The sequence below is a fragment of the Colius striatus genome, chromosome 13 (assembly GCF_028858725.1).
Source record: "Colius striatus isolate bColStr4 chromosome 13, bColStr4.1.hap1, whole genome shotgun sequence".
NCBI classification, from domain to species: Eukaryota; Metazoa; Chordata; class Aves; order Coliiformes; family Coliidae; genus Colius; species Colius striatus.
The window spans coordinates 2199497-2214231 of record NC_084771.1 but is presented as its reverse complement, the minus strand read 5'-3'; the positions used below and the strand labels follow the sequence as shown (position 1 = coordinate 2214231).

Sequence of the window (14735 nt, the reverse complement as noted above, 5' to 3'; positions counted from 1 at the left end):
GGTCGTCTTCGGTGTGCCCAAACCGAAGCCGCTGCCCGCCGCGCCTGACCCGAAGCCGAAGCTCACGGCTGCTGCGGGACGGAGCCCCAGCCCCGGAGCCAGGCCCAGCCCCGGCCGGAAGCGGAAACCCAACCGCCCCGCGCGCGGCCCAGCAAAGCACCGCCCCCTCCCTCGCCGGCCAACCACCGGCCGCGTTTTCCCCGCCCTCAGCAGTCATTGGCCGCTCCAGCCGCCACTCCCGGGAAGCCCGGTCGGATTGGCTGGTGACGTCGAGGCGAGGCGCGAGGGGCGGCGGTTCCCCGTTGCCGTGGCGACGCGGACGCGGCGGCGGTTGGGCCGGGGCCTGGCGGCGGCTGGATCGGCGCGGAGCGGGGCCCGCCCGTGCGACACACGGTGCCCGTGCCGCGGGGTCGAGAGCTGCGGCGTGTCCGTCCCCCCGCGGCTGGGCACACAACCCGTGCGCGAACGCCTGCCCGGGCCCTCGGGGGCAGCGCTGGGCCGAGGCGACCCGCCGCCCTCGCTGTGGCTGCGGTGGCTACGGATGCGTGTGGAGGTGGGGCCTGCTGTTAGCTCGGTGGCCGCTGTGAGGCTTGGGCTGCGATTGCAATAGTGCTAAAGAGTCTATAAGCTGAGGCATTGGAAGGGGCTGCCCAGGGAGCTGCTGGAGTCACCGTCCCTGGAGGGGTTTCAGAGCTGGGTGGCTGTTGCACTGAGGGCAATGGGCTGGTGGGTGATGGGGCTGGGACAGAGGCTGCACCCCATGGGCTGAAAGATCCCTTCCAGCTGAGACCACTCTGTGATTCTAGGAAAGGTGGAGTATGTTCTGTTCTATATGTTTTAACATCATGCATGTAAAAGTTTGGCTGAACTTTATCCTTTGTAGAACACCCAGTAGGAAAATTGTGCTTTCCAAGTTGTACAGGACACATTTTGTTCCTTCTTCACGTGTCACTTGTTTTTTGGTGCATAGGTGAGTGGCAGGTATTGATATGGACAGTCTTTCCTCAGGCCCTTCTCTGCAGTTGCTTGCCAAACTGCTTCATGATACTCAAGAAGATGATGATGATGATGATGAACATGTGGTGAGTCTTTCATCAGAAGTACTGCTTCTTTTACATGTTGTACCATGACCTTATTAACTGAGGAGAAGTGAAGCTCTCTTTCCCAGAGCGTGTGAAAAGGAACTTTGAAGGTCTTGGACTGACTTGAAACACAGAAACACAGTGTCACAAGCTCTTGAGGGAGAGAATAGGAAGGTGCCCCAGGAAAACAAGGAGAGATTGTGACCACAAGATGGGAGGGAGATTTCGTTTTTCAGCTTGAAAGAAATGAGAACTTGTACTTGAAAGAGCTTTAGATACTTTACACTTCCCCCTACTTCTCCCTGAAGTCTGCTGGAGGTGAAGGCAATTGCAGCTGAATGCTGCATGTGGAGGGAAAAAAGTTGCTGCTCAACTTCTGAGTAAAGACTAAAATAGCCAGAGGCAGCCAAGTGAACTCATTCTGTGTGCCAGGCGTTGAAGGACTGTAGAGATAATTGGTCATTGAAGTACAATAGATATGTTGGTGATTGTAGAATAGGAAAGGGTGGGTAATCATTTGAAGGTGAGTGGTCTGAATCACTGATGAGAGAAGCATCTTTCCCTTCTCTATCCATTCACCTCAGGACTAGGTGAAAATCACAGCTTTTGGAAATGTCCTGGTTTAGCAAGGAGCAGCTTTTGGCTTGGTAACAGGGGGAGCGGGTTGCAGTGAAGACCCTCCCCCGGCTCCTAGGTTCAGACCCACCTCCGGCCCGGCTGGGCCAATCTGGCGCCTCTGCGATCACTATTTAGGGGACGGGAATTTGAAATGCGAGTCGGGAGGTGGAGAGTGATACAAGATGGAGGCCACCACGCGGACCCTTCAGCCAGAGAGGGAGGAAGGAACGAGAAGCAGTAGACCGGAGACCCCTCTGCAAGCCGTGGCGAGAATGCAAGCTGTGCCCCTGAAACCTATGGAGATTCGTGGCAAGACTGAGAGCCACCAACAGCTCCGTGTGGGTGAGCCCGGACGGGCGGGGGACTGTGTGGGAAGATGGCCATGGCCCAGGCCGTGCTGGAGAGCCTGCGCGCCACAGAGCAGCCCGTGCAGATCTGCCATGCTTGTGAGTTACCCCACGGACTTGCAGGGAGGACTGGCGTGGAGTTCACCCGTCCTGAGGAGGGACAAACGGCAGAAGCTCTCGGAAAACCGACTAACTGAAACCCCCCTGCCTGCCCCCCCGAACCGTTCGGGGGGGGCAAGGTGAAAACACTGGGATCAGGGCTCTGAACCTGGGAAGAGGGGAGGGGTGGCAAGAAGGTGTTCTTAAAAAGGCTGGTTGGACTCTTCATTGATGTATTACTCTGGGTTGTTTCATTTTGGTTATGTTTTGGTTGATTTTGCATTAAATTATTTTCTGTTTTCTTCCCCAAACCCAGTGGCCTGGTCTGTTTTGTCCTGAACCTTAAGCGGCAATTAAGCTCTCCCTGCCCTCGAGCAATCCTCAGCCTCTTCAGTACTCGAGGCTAATCGTGGCCTTTGTTCCCTGATGGGCCTAAACCACGACAGGAAACCATGCAGCTGCTGCTTTTCTCAAGGCCTGCATGGGAGGAATAGCCCAGGAGGGCCAGAGGTGCTGACAAACACAATGTAGAGGGCCTCTGTGAAGGCTCAGAGACTGCCAGGTCTCTTAAGAGTTTGAACAAGTGATGTTATGACATGGATAACAAAAACTGCAAACTGCTCAGTGTTCCTCTAATGCACTCAGCAAAGAGCCAGCTGGCTGCCCCAGCAGCTGTGGGCAAGTATTGGTAAAGATGGGAATGTTGGGCATCAAAGGGGTGCATATGCCTTGAAGTTTCCTTTCAGTAGGGGGTAGATGTGATCCTTCACACTCCAGCCACACTTTAGCTGCTTGCTGGCTGCCTTTTAAAAGTGGCATTATTGCTGTACATCTTTGCAGTCAACATCCTGATTTTGAAAGAATTTGTTTACATCTTATTAATGAAATGAGTGACACTTCAGAGACAGCAATGGCAAACTGCCACAAGGGATGGCAATTAAGTCTGAGTCAATCTGGGGAAATGGAAATCTTTATTTTGATTTAATTGAATGTTCTGTGCATGTGAGGCACTGTTATCAAACCAAAGGGATCTTCACATATAGAGGAATGCCTCACATAGGCCTATTAGCACTAAATTGATTCATAATTAGAGGGAAATGTTGTTGCCTCATATGACCTTGACTGTCAAAAGGAAACCTGTAGCACCCTCAGCTTCCTGGCAGGCAAAGCATGGAAGTTTTTGCCAGAGTGCTGTGGAAGCTAATGCTCAGAAAGCACAGCTGTCTGTAACACAGGGCTTTGGGGAGTACTGCTCAAACCCACTGGGGCAAGGTCACTTTCTGCTGGGTGAGTGTGACAAGGAAAGAAGGTTCAGTGGATCCTAGCAGGGATTTGTTTGACCTTATTTGGTATTTATTGACATAATTGTTACTGAGCTGGGCTCTATGTAGTTAATTGAAGCTGCGTTTGCCTTTTTTTCCTCAGCCTCACTGTTCAGTTAATGCCATGACTCCTGGGACTATTGGACCAGGAAAGAGAGAGACCACTGGTAAGGAGGAGTGTCTGTGTGGTTTAATGTTCAGTGCCATGGTAGCAGACTGTAACAGCTGTAGTAAGTTACCAGTAATAGGGTTTGCTTGAGTCAGAGAGAGGTCATTGACCTCCAAGATGGAAACAGCATTACATTTTACACTGTAAAATTCTTCTGGTCCTGAAAGTTTAGCTGCAAAATAACCCCCACAAAAACACACAGAAAAGGTAACTCCAGATCACAGCAGCCTCCAGTGATGATGAGAAACAGAGTACAGAGCACAGCCTGGACATGGGCTGAGGGGAATCATAACTGAGCAGCCAAAAGCTCCACATGGAGATGTTAGTGCTCACTCAGAGCAAACAAGGAAGATGGACTTCTAGGTACTCACCTGAAGGGGTCTTCATGGAGTCGACTGTGTGGATTTGAGCCTATGCCTATGATGAGGAGAAGCTAGAGAGTGTGTTGTGAAGCACAGTTGTGCCATGCTCCCTCACTGAAGTGTCACAACCCTATTTAGACCACATCTAGAAACAAGAGCTTTGTTCAGTGCTGCCCTCAACAGTCCAAGAGACATTTTTCAGTTCCTGCACCTACTTCTTTGCCTGGAAACACTGGACAATTCCAGACTTTACCTGACCACAGGTGTTCTGGCACTATGTGGAAAAGCAGACTCTCAGACAGTGAGAACAGATATGTTCAGGCTTCCTAAACTGGTGTGAATCATACTCAGGAAAGAAAAGAAGACAAGTTTAGCCTTGGCACAGTAAATGTAAAGTTGTTCCTGGAGCTTAGTTATGAGCTGTAAGAAAAGCCAGCAAGGACTAGGATGACTGTAGCAGCAAAGGAACTGTTGCAAATATAACAAATAGAGTAGTTTTGCTTGGGATTCCAACAATAGCCAGAGATTCTTACTACAAAAACCTTCAAGCTAGAGATTTACCAGCTTACCTTTCCATGTAGGACAGGCATAAACTAGGGTATCCTGCCTGTGAGCTGTCATGTGTCTTCTGTACTTTATCTGGTCTGTGCTCAATAATTAAGGGGAAGAGCTGGATTTCTGTGTGAGAAAGGAGGTCCTTTTGTAAATGACTCTGCCCACATAAAAATCTCATGTTGAGGGGCTTGGGGAGGATTACTATTTCACACTGCTACACTTCACCCATTTTTGAAGTGCTAGATATTTTATGCCTGAAAGGGGGATTTCCTTGACATGGAGGTTGGATAAAGCAGACTTAAAGGAAAGGAAAACATTCTGTCTTCCTTCTGCATTCTGAGCTGAAGGAGACTGTGAGCATTAACTAGAATGCTTTTAGTACAAAGGCTTTTTTCTGAAGCCTAGGAAAAGCTGAAGTTTTCAGCAAACCTAAAGGATCAGAGACATTCCAGTCTATGACAGGATGATTTTTCTCATCACTTGCAGATACTTTCCAAGTGAAACCTGGAAATGACAAAGCTATTTGGAATACAGAGGAAGTCCCAGAAGGATCTGAATTTGAGGATTCCTGGGACCCTAGAGAACAACCAGAGTAAGTGAGCTGAGACTACCTGTATGGGCTTTACAGGGCATTAGTGGAAACAGCAGTTAAACAGCATTGTTGTGGTTTAACCCCAGGCAGAAGCTATTACCCCACAGCTGCTCACTCACTCCTGGTGGGATGGTGAGGAGAACCAAAAGCAAGTAAAGCTCATGGGTTGGGATAAGAACAGTTTAATAATGGAAACAAATAATAAAATATATCTATGATTGTTACTATAATGAAAAGGAAGATGACAGGATCATGAAATAAAGCCCAAGAGAGACAAGTGGTGCCCAATGCAGTTGCACAATGCCCACTGACCCATGCTCAGCCAGTCCCTGAGCTGTGACCTGTCTCTCCCAGCCAACTCCCTCCAGTTTATATACTGGCCATGACCTCATATGGTATGGAATATTCCTTTGATCAGTTTGGGTCAGCTGTCCTAGCTGTATCTCCTCCCAGTTTCTCATGTTCCTCCAACCTTCTTGATGGCAGGCCATGAGAAGCCAAAAAACAAAATCCTTGACTTAGGATAAGTGCTACTTAGCAACAACTAAACCTCAGTGTGTTATCAACACACTAAATCCAAACCACAGCCTGTGCAAGCTGCTAGGGAGAAAATTAACTCTGTCCCAGCTGAAATCAGGACAAACATCTACTGCATTTGAGTGAAGCAGCCATCTGAAAAGCTCGTGTCATGGAAGGAGAAAGGAAGGATATCAGTGTTGCATCTAAAGCAACATGTGAGAAGCAGTTTTAATGTCTCCCTTGCAAGCCCTCTGATCTCATAATATACAGTTGGTTTTTCTTACCATAAGATTACTTGTAGTGTCAGTATAAAGTGGGATTAGGAGGGGAAGCTGGCCAGCCAAATGACTTACAGGCCTTCAAGTCTGCCATTTGTGTGCAATACCTGTCTTTTCCCACTGTAACTGAGATACATTCATTTTTCATACTCATAAATTCATAAAGTGCTCCAACTTAACATTTGCATTTCAAAGAATTAAGCTCTTTAAGTGACAAAGAGTACTCCAGGAAGGAAGGTTATATGCAGGCAGTTCTGAGCTTTCAGATCTTGTCATTCATTCTCAGTCTCTCAAGGGATAACCTAAAACCAGAGACTCTTCCCTCACTCCTAGAAAAACAACAACAAAAGCATTCTTGAAACAAATACAATCAGGCATGTCATCTGTAGTTTGTAAGGGTCAAAAAGCCTTCAGGGTCAGACCATCATTGTGTCCTGATGCCGTATCCTGGAGTGCCACAGGCTGGAGCAGATGGACTGAAGCCCATGAGGCTGCACATTGTACATTAGTTTGTAGTCCAGCATCCTCGTTTTCCTCTGCATCTAAGTCATGCCATGAAGCGCTTCATTTCCTGGGACTGGGACCTGAATTCAGACTCAGCTCAGCAAATGATTTGGCATTTACCTATAGCCTCATATATGGCTCTGCTTGAAACTGTCACCTGTGAGGTATAGAATCACTGAATGGGAGGGGTTGGAAGGGACCTTTAGAGATCATCCAGCCTAATCCCCCTGCAGAAGCAGGTTCACCTAGATCAGGTGTTGCTGTTGAGCAAGCAATATTCACTCAAAGACGTAGAGGGTCTAAGTAATGCACGTGCAGAGACGTACAGGGGCAACACAGTACAACCACCAGAGTTGACTCGAAGCCACCCTTCCTTTGCTAGCTACCTCCTTATATGCTGCTTCTGCCCATGAGATCACCCAGGGCCCAACTGATTAACTTGCAGCACCTGTTTCTGAAGTAGCATGCCAGCTACATTAACTTATCCCTACCATCTTTATTCAAGCTGGCTGGTCCAAGCTATGTCTGTGCCTACAATTCCCCCCTTTTTCTTTTTTGAACCAGCCAGCCTTTAGCAACACATTTCAAAATTAAAGGTACATGAAGAAAACATAAATATTTTTACCCATGGCCATGAGTTTACAACAAAAGGTCAATAACAGCTACATCGCTGAACAATACAATACAGAAATCCATAAAGTCAAAATAAACAATCTGATATGTGTTGGTAGGAGGGACGCACACTGGCAGAAAGGGATGAGGTCTTGGTAGCTCCACTGATATTTCTTTTTCCTGATGTAGTTCTGGACTTTTCTTCAGATCCTTTAGCATGCTGATCTGTGAGCATTATCAATAAGATGGAAGTATCTCTTCATCTGTTGGTCATCTTGAGTTCTTTAATTCTTTTATAGCTGAAGGAATTTACAGCAGCCTAAGTGGTGCCACAGTTGCGAGGGTTTACATTTTAATAGAGCGATGGATTGAGGGTGGATCACTTGGTTCTTTCCTCAAGATTGTTTTTTCCATTGGTCTTACAGTTAAGTCCTTTCTGTTGATGTGGCTTGATCCATTTTGCCGGAATCCATCGGGGACCTTGATCTGTAATGACACAAGCATAGCCTCTATCCCACGTTAACAGACCTGCAGGTCCTTGCCACTCTCCAGTAGTGGGATTCTTATACCAAACTTTAGGTTTGTCAGTAAAATCCAAATCCCGACTCATTTGGGCAAAGTGTGTTAATGCCGGTGGTTCATTCCGGTTTGCCACAATTCTGAGATGATTCATTGTATAAAGGGCTTTCATCAGTCTATCTTGAGGACTCACCCCCTCTTCCCCCGTTTTTTGTTTTTCTAGAAGGCCTTTTAAGGTTTGATGTGTCCGTTCAATAATGGCTTGACCGGTGGAATTTCCTGGGATTCCAGTAGTATGTTTAACACCCCATAAGTTTAGAAACTTACGTGTTTTACTGGCTATGTATCCCGAGCCATTATCGGTTTTTATCTCTCTTGGAACACCAAGGACTGCAAAACAACTCCTCCAATGTCTTATGACGTCTCTAGAACTGTCACTAGTTAAGGCTGTGGCCCAAACCATGGCTGAATAAGTATCAATAGTGACATGTATACGTTTAAATCGCCCAAAAGGAGCATAGACGGTGATATCTGATTGCCATATACCTAATGGTGCCAGACCCCTGGGATTGACTCCTACTCCTAGGCCGATCTGATTCTGGCATGCAGGGCACGTGGAAACAATACCCTGAGCATCTGATATGGTCAGGTCAAACTGCTTCGCCAGCATTTTCGCACTTTGATGAAAAAAATCGTGCGATCTTCGGGCTTGAGAAAATTTGTCAATTATTGGCCCCGTAGGTATCAATAAAGGAGCTGCCACTATCCTGTCAACAATTTCATTGCCAACTGATAGGCCATCTTTTAAGCCCGAATGGCTTCGAATATGTCCAATATAATAAGCAGTTTGCCGTTCATTTATCTGATGCCAGAGTCGCAGAAATAAGTTATACAAATTCTGATTAGAGATTTCTTTCAACAGTGCTCTCTCTAATCGAGTGACAGCATCGACCACATAGAGGGAATCGGAGATGATGTTTAATGGGACGTCTGACCATTTCTCAAAAGTTTTAACTACAGCCATCAGTTCCAGCAGTTGAACTGAACTGCCTGGGGAGTGGACAGTTAGATTTTGCCATTTTCCATTTTCCCACCAAACCACTCCTGCTTTGGCTTGGATCTTACTGGCGTCGGTAAAAACAGTCAGGCCTTTAACGGGTACTGCTGATCTCAACGGCCGGTCTTCCATTTGAAATTTAACAGAAAACAATTTATGGGCCGGATAATGATTATTTATAGTTCCTGGATATGACAATAAGGCCCACTGTAATTCATCAGATTGTTGCAGTGCCCAGTTCAAGAACTCATCTGTGAGAGGAACGAAAATGATGTCTGCCTCAATCCCTGCTATTTCCAGCAGACGTTTCCTGGCCTTAACTATTATTTTTGCAATTGCCTCAAGCCTCGTGGTAATTGTTTTTTGTAAATTATATGGCAAAAATATCCACTCCAAGATCCTCAATGGGTCTTTCGCTACTGAATCCCATTGCATCAAGATTGCCATTACATGCTGGTTTTGACTTATCACAGCAATGTTAATTGACAAGTCAGGATCGTATCGGTGACTGTAGTTATTGACTATCTTGCTTCCTATTTTTTCTATTGCTTGGATTTGCTGCCGAGACAGTCTTCGCGCACTATCAGCCTCTACTGAGCCCTTTAACAAAGGCATTAGTGGCGCAAGATCCTCATTTGTGATACCACATATGGTCCGTACCCATTGGATATCACCTATTAGCTTTTGAACGTCTGTTAAGTTAGCAATATCTGTTTTAATTGCCACCTTCTGAGGATAAATGCGCGCATCAGTGATAATATTACCTAAATATTTCCAAGAGGCGTGCATTTGTACCTTCTCTGGCGCGATCACCAACCCGGAGTTGCTTAACTGCCGGTTCACTTCTTGTAGAATGCGATGCTGGTCCAGGTCTTTTCCTGCAATCAAGATATCATCCATATAATGGTAAAATAAGACACGAGGGTATTTTTTGCGCAGAGGTGCCAGCGCCCAGGCAACATAAGTTTGACAAATAGTTGGTGAGTTCTTCATTCCCTGAGGTAAAACAGTCCATTGATATCGTTTTGCTGGCTCTTGTTTGTTAATCGATGGTACTGTAAAGGCAAACTTCTCACTGTCATCCTCATGTAAGGGAATTGTGAAAAAACAGTCCTTTAAGTCAATCACCAACAGGGGCCACTCTTTTGGAAGCATTGCAGGAGAGGGCAATCCTGGCTGTAAAGCACCCATGTCCTGCATCACTGCATTAACAGCTCTTAAATCATGTAACAGCCTCCACTTCCCTGATTTTTTAGGGATAGTAAAAATTGGTGTATTCCATGGACTGGTGGATGGCTTAATATGACCCTTCTCTAGTTGTTCATTTACTAATTCATGAATGTGGGCGAGCTTTTCTTTGCTTAGCGGCCATTGATCAATCCAAACTGGTTTATTTGTTAGCCAAGTTAACTTCAGGATTGGTCGCCCATCAATGGCCGCCATTAAAAATTTTCATTTGACAAACGAAAGCCCATTTGGCTTAAGGCATCTCTACCCAAAAGCCAAACTGAAGTATTCATTACATAGGGCCTAATTTGCACACATCTATTCTCTTCGCCCTGTATGCATACCGAAATCAGGTCTGTGCTAATTTTTGTCATCTGTATTCCTCCTAGTCCAACAACAGGGGTGTCTAAATTCTCTAAAGGCCAGCTTTTTGGCCAATAGGATAATGGAACAATAGTAACATCTGCTCCCGTATCCAGTAATGTGTTGTACCCAACCATGTGTTCACCATTTGGATGTTGGAATACAACCGTCTGAGTGGGCTTTCCCTGTGAAAGCGGCACCGCCAGTCTTACCTCAGGTACTCCAGTGGATCCAAAACCACCGTCTCGACGCTTACGACTTCCTGCGAAAGGAACTTTAGCTCTGAAAGGAACTATTTGAGCTATTTTAGTTCCTTTAGGTATATGAACTGGTGGCTGCCAAACTTTAACCATTATTCCAACATTTCCTTCATAGTCTGCATCAATTACACCGGGGAGCACAAAAATACCCTGTCGAGAGGCCGATGACCGTCCTAAAAGTAAAGCACTTAATCCATAGCCAAGGGGTCCATTAACGTTAGAGGAGATAATTGTTACCTCTGTGTTGTGGATGGTTACATCTACTGCTGTTTCCACATCCACTCCTGCGCTTCCTGCAGTGGCTGATCTGAGGCCATCCAGGCAGCTCTTGGTGTTGAAGGGCGTTTTTGTGTCATCGCGCTCACCCTTTTTGCGCTCGTCAACCCGTTTCCCTTATGCATTGTATGTCTGGCCACTCGAGAGCGGCACTCAGTGGCTCTATGGCCAAACTTGCCACATCTGTAACAATTACCATGAAATCTGCCATTGGACCCAGATGGCCTGGCGGAGCTGTTTGTCCATACCAATGGTCTGGACCGACATTGATTTTTCACGTGTCCTATTTTTCCACAGTTAAAGCACTTTGGCCTCCGATCTCCTTTGTGGGCTTGAACTAAAGGTTTCAATGCTGTTGCCATTGCCTCAGCTAAATGTGCTGACGATCCTACCCTAGAGCAGGCTTCTATCATGTCGACCAAAGTTGCTGTCCGCGGGAGAGCCTGCAGGATCTTTTTGCAATCATGGTTAGCGTTAGCAACTGCTAAGTGTAACCCTATTTCCGCCTTGACTTCAGCCAACATGTTTGGTATATGATCCAGAGCTGCTCTGAGACGGTCTAAGAAGGTCATGAAAGGCTCATTAGGTTTTTGAATAATAGTTGTATATGAGGGAACTGGCACCCCCATATCAGGAACAATCTTAAATGCTTGACGTGCCAGTGTCTGTGTTTGCTGCAAGATAGCTTCATGCAGTCGGGCTTGTACTTGAGGATCAGCAAATGGTCCTTTACCCAGCATCATGTCTGCTGTGACGACTCGCCGCGGATCTCCCTGTTCTAAGTCCATGTTTTCCACCACTGTCAGATCAACTCTTTTTTCCCATTCGGACTCCCATAGTAATACCTGAGTGGGCTTCAGGAAAGTTTCTGCAAGCTTCTGGCAGTCAAATGGAGTCATTAACCCACTGGCGAAAATATGATCCAGTAACGTTTGAACGTATGGGTTGGACAAGCCATATTGCATTACCGCTTTCTGGCCTTCTCTTACCAATTTCCAATCTAAAGGTGCCCATTGTCGTTTTCTTTGTGCTGTTATTACTGGAAAGGCTTGTGGAATAAATTCGCCTTCGATTACTGCATCACGTATGAGGCCTCTCCATTTCTTAGCCGGATCATAGTCATCTGGCCGGGGGTCTCTGAGTACCTGTGGGGATGAAACTCTAATCTTTGTTTTGGTTAATTCATTAATTCTTTCCAACAGCTGATTAGCTGTTGCTTTTGGTTTTTCTATCAGTTCCTCCAACTGGGCCAAAGTGTGTTTCATATCTTCTCCGTGTTGTATTAACTCTTCCTTTAATAATTGTCTTTGTTGATCTTCACTAGAAGTTGGGGGTGATGATGGCAGAGGAATACACTCAGGGATTGATGAGCTCAGGGGCAACGGCATATCCACAGTATCATTTGTAAAACGTACCTTTCGTTCTCTGTTAGGTACTCCTTCAGGTATAGCAGAAGGTTGGGATGGGGCAGGATGGTGAAGGGTGGGTGGGAGGGGAGGAGAAGCAATGCGTGTATTTGGCTCCTGGAATGGTGCTCTAGGGGGTTCTGGGGGAGGTGGGCTCACATCCATGCTCTCCTCTTCCAGGGGTGGAGCCGAGGGTATTACGACATTATCCCCTCCGAAGAATCTCTGAGTATTTTCTTCTAGAGGTGGAGCCGATGGTACTATAAAGTCACCACCTCCAAAGAATCTTTTAGCATCTACAGGGAACGCAGATGGTGCAGCAGCTTCTGCTTTCATGGCAGCAGCGGCAGCACGCTCAGCTTCTAGCTGGTGTATAATGGATGATACCAATTTACACAAGCCGATAGCATTATTCAACATGTCTCCTAGATTATCCCAGTGTCCCTTTTCATATACTTCTTGGGGGGAAGCAAAGAGACCTACTTCCTGTCCCCATCTTACAAGTCTTAGCAAAGGCTCTCTTTCATAATTGAATCCTTTTTCCACAAGGATATGCTGGAGGGTGTCAATAGGATTTTCCTCTTTGCTTAGCATTTTTCCCATTATATCAGTTTACTCAGCTCACTTGCCTTTTCTCCAGCAGGAATCCAAGTGCTTTTCTGCCGAGGATCAGCGAATCACGTCGGGGTCACCAATTGTTGCTGTTGAGCAAGCAATATTCACTCAAAGACGTAGAGGGTCTAAGTAATGCACATGCAGAGACGTACAGGGGCAACACAGTACAACCACCAGAGTTGACTCGAAGCCACCCTTCCTTTGCTAGCTACCTCCTTATATGCTGCTTCTGCCCATGAGATCACCCAGGGCCCAATTGATTAACTTGCAGCACCTGTTTCTGAAGTAGCATGCCAGCTGCATTAACTTATCCCTACCATCTTTATTCAAGCTGGCTGGTCCAAGCTATGTCTGTGCCTACAATCAGGTCACACAGGAATGTGTCCAGGTGGGTTTGAAGCCCTTCAGAGCAAGAGCCTCCACACCCTCCCTGGGCAGCCTGGGCCAGGGCTCCCTCACTCAAACACTCAAACAGTTTTCCCTTGTGTTTCAATGGAACTGTTTGTGTTGCAGCTTCATCCCATCACCCCTTGTCCTGTCACTGGATACAACAGAGAGAAAGTGCTGCCCCAAGCACCTGACACCCACCAGTGAGAGATTTGGAGCTATGAATGAGCTGCCCCCTCAGTCTCCTCTTCTCCAGCCTGAACAGCCCCAGGGCCCGCAGCCTTTCCTCAGAAGGAAGATGCTCCAGTGCCCTGAGCATCTGGGTGGCCCTGCACTGGCCTCTCTGCAGCAGTTCCCTGTCCCTCTGCAGCTGGGGAGCCCACAACTGGGCACAGGACTCCAGCTGAGGCCTCAGCAGATGTGGCAGAGCAGAGGGGGAGCAGAAGCTCCCTGGCCCTGCTGCCCACACTCTGCTGGATGCCCCCAGGCTGCCATTGGCTTCTTGCCCACGAGGCCACGTTGCTGCTCATGGGCAGTTTCTTATCAGCCAGCACTCCCAGGTCTGTCTCCTGGAGCTGCTCTCCAGCAGGTCACCCCCAGCCTGGCCTGGTGCAGGGGGTTGTTCCTCCCCAGCTGCAGGACTCTGCCCCTGCCCTTGGTGACCCTCAGCAGGTTCCTCTGTGCCCAACTCGCAGCCTGTCCAGCTCTCACTGCCTGGCAGCTCAGTCTCTGGGGAATCAGCCAGTGCTCCCAGTTTGGTGCCAGCAGGGAACTCACTGAGGGTCCCTCTGTCCCCTCATCCAGGTGCTTGATGAAGATGTTGAACCAGACTGGCCCCAGAACCCATCCCTGTGGAACTCCACTGGCCACAGGCCTCCAACCTGACTCTGTGCCATTGATCAGCACCCTCTGGGCTCTGTCATTCAGCCAGTTCTCCATCCACCTCACCTCCACTCATCCAGCCCACACTGCCTGAGCTTTCCGATGAGGGTGTTGTGGGAGACAATGTCCAAAGCCTTGCTGAACTCAAGGCAGATGACATCTGCTGCTCCCCTTAAACTAACCAGCCCATTATGTCCTGGTAGAAGGCATCAGGTTGGTCACACAGGATTTCCCCTTGGTGATCGATGTTGACTCCCCCTGGCAACCATTTGATCCTTCATATGTTTAGTGGTGACATTCAGGATGAGTTGTTGCATCACCTTTCCAGGGATGGAGGTCAGGCTGACCAGCCTGTGGTTTCCTGGCTCATCCTTCCAGCCCTTGTTGCAGCCTGCAGTGACATTGGCCTGTCTCCAGCCCTCAGGCACCTCGCCTGTGCTCCATGATTGATCAAAAATGATGGAGAGAGGCTCAGCAATCACATCAGCTGCTCCCTCAGCACTCTCAGATGCATCCCATCAGGACCCATTGACTTATGAGCCTCAAGCTTGGCCAGCAAATCTTTAACTTCTTCCTCTTCCACCCAGGCCAAGTGCTCTGCTGTCCAGGCCATCCTCCTGTCCTTGCTGGACTGGGCTTCCCGAGGGCTGGCCTTGTCTGTACAGACTGTAGCAAAGAAGGCAT

General features: G+C 47.7%; 1 protein-coding gene across 1 annotated transcript; it reads left to right on the top strand.

The window, feature by feature from the left end:
• The first annotated feature begins 335 nt into the window (after positions 1–335).
• On the top strand, positions 336–14233 carry LOC133626593 (dynein axonemal assembly factor 6-like). Its single transcript, XM_062006687.1, has 5 exons — positions 336–553; positions 1009–1082; positions 3572–3635; positions 5041–5146; positions 13974–14233. The coding sequence occupies exons 3-5, from the start codon at positions 3593–3595 to the stop codon at positions 14143–14145; spliced, it is 321 nt and encodes a 106-aa protein (XP_061862671.1). The 5' UTR covers positions 336–553; positions 1009–1082; positions 3572–3592; the 3' UTR covers positions 14146–14233.
• Positions 14234–14735: the final 502 nt, after the last annotated feature.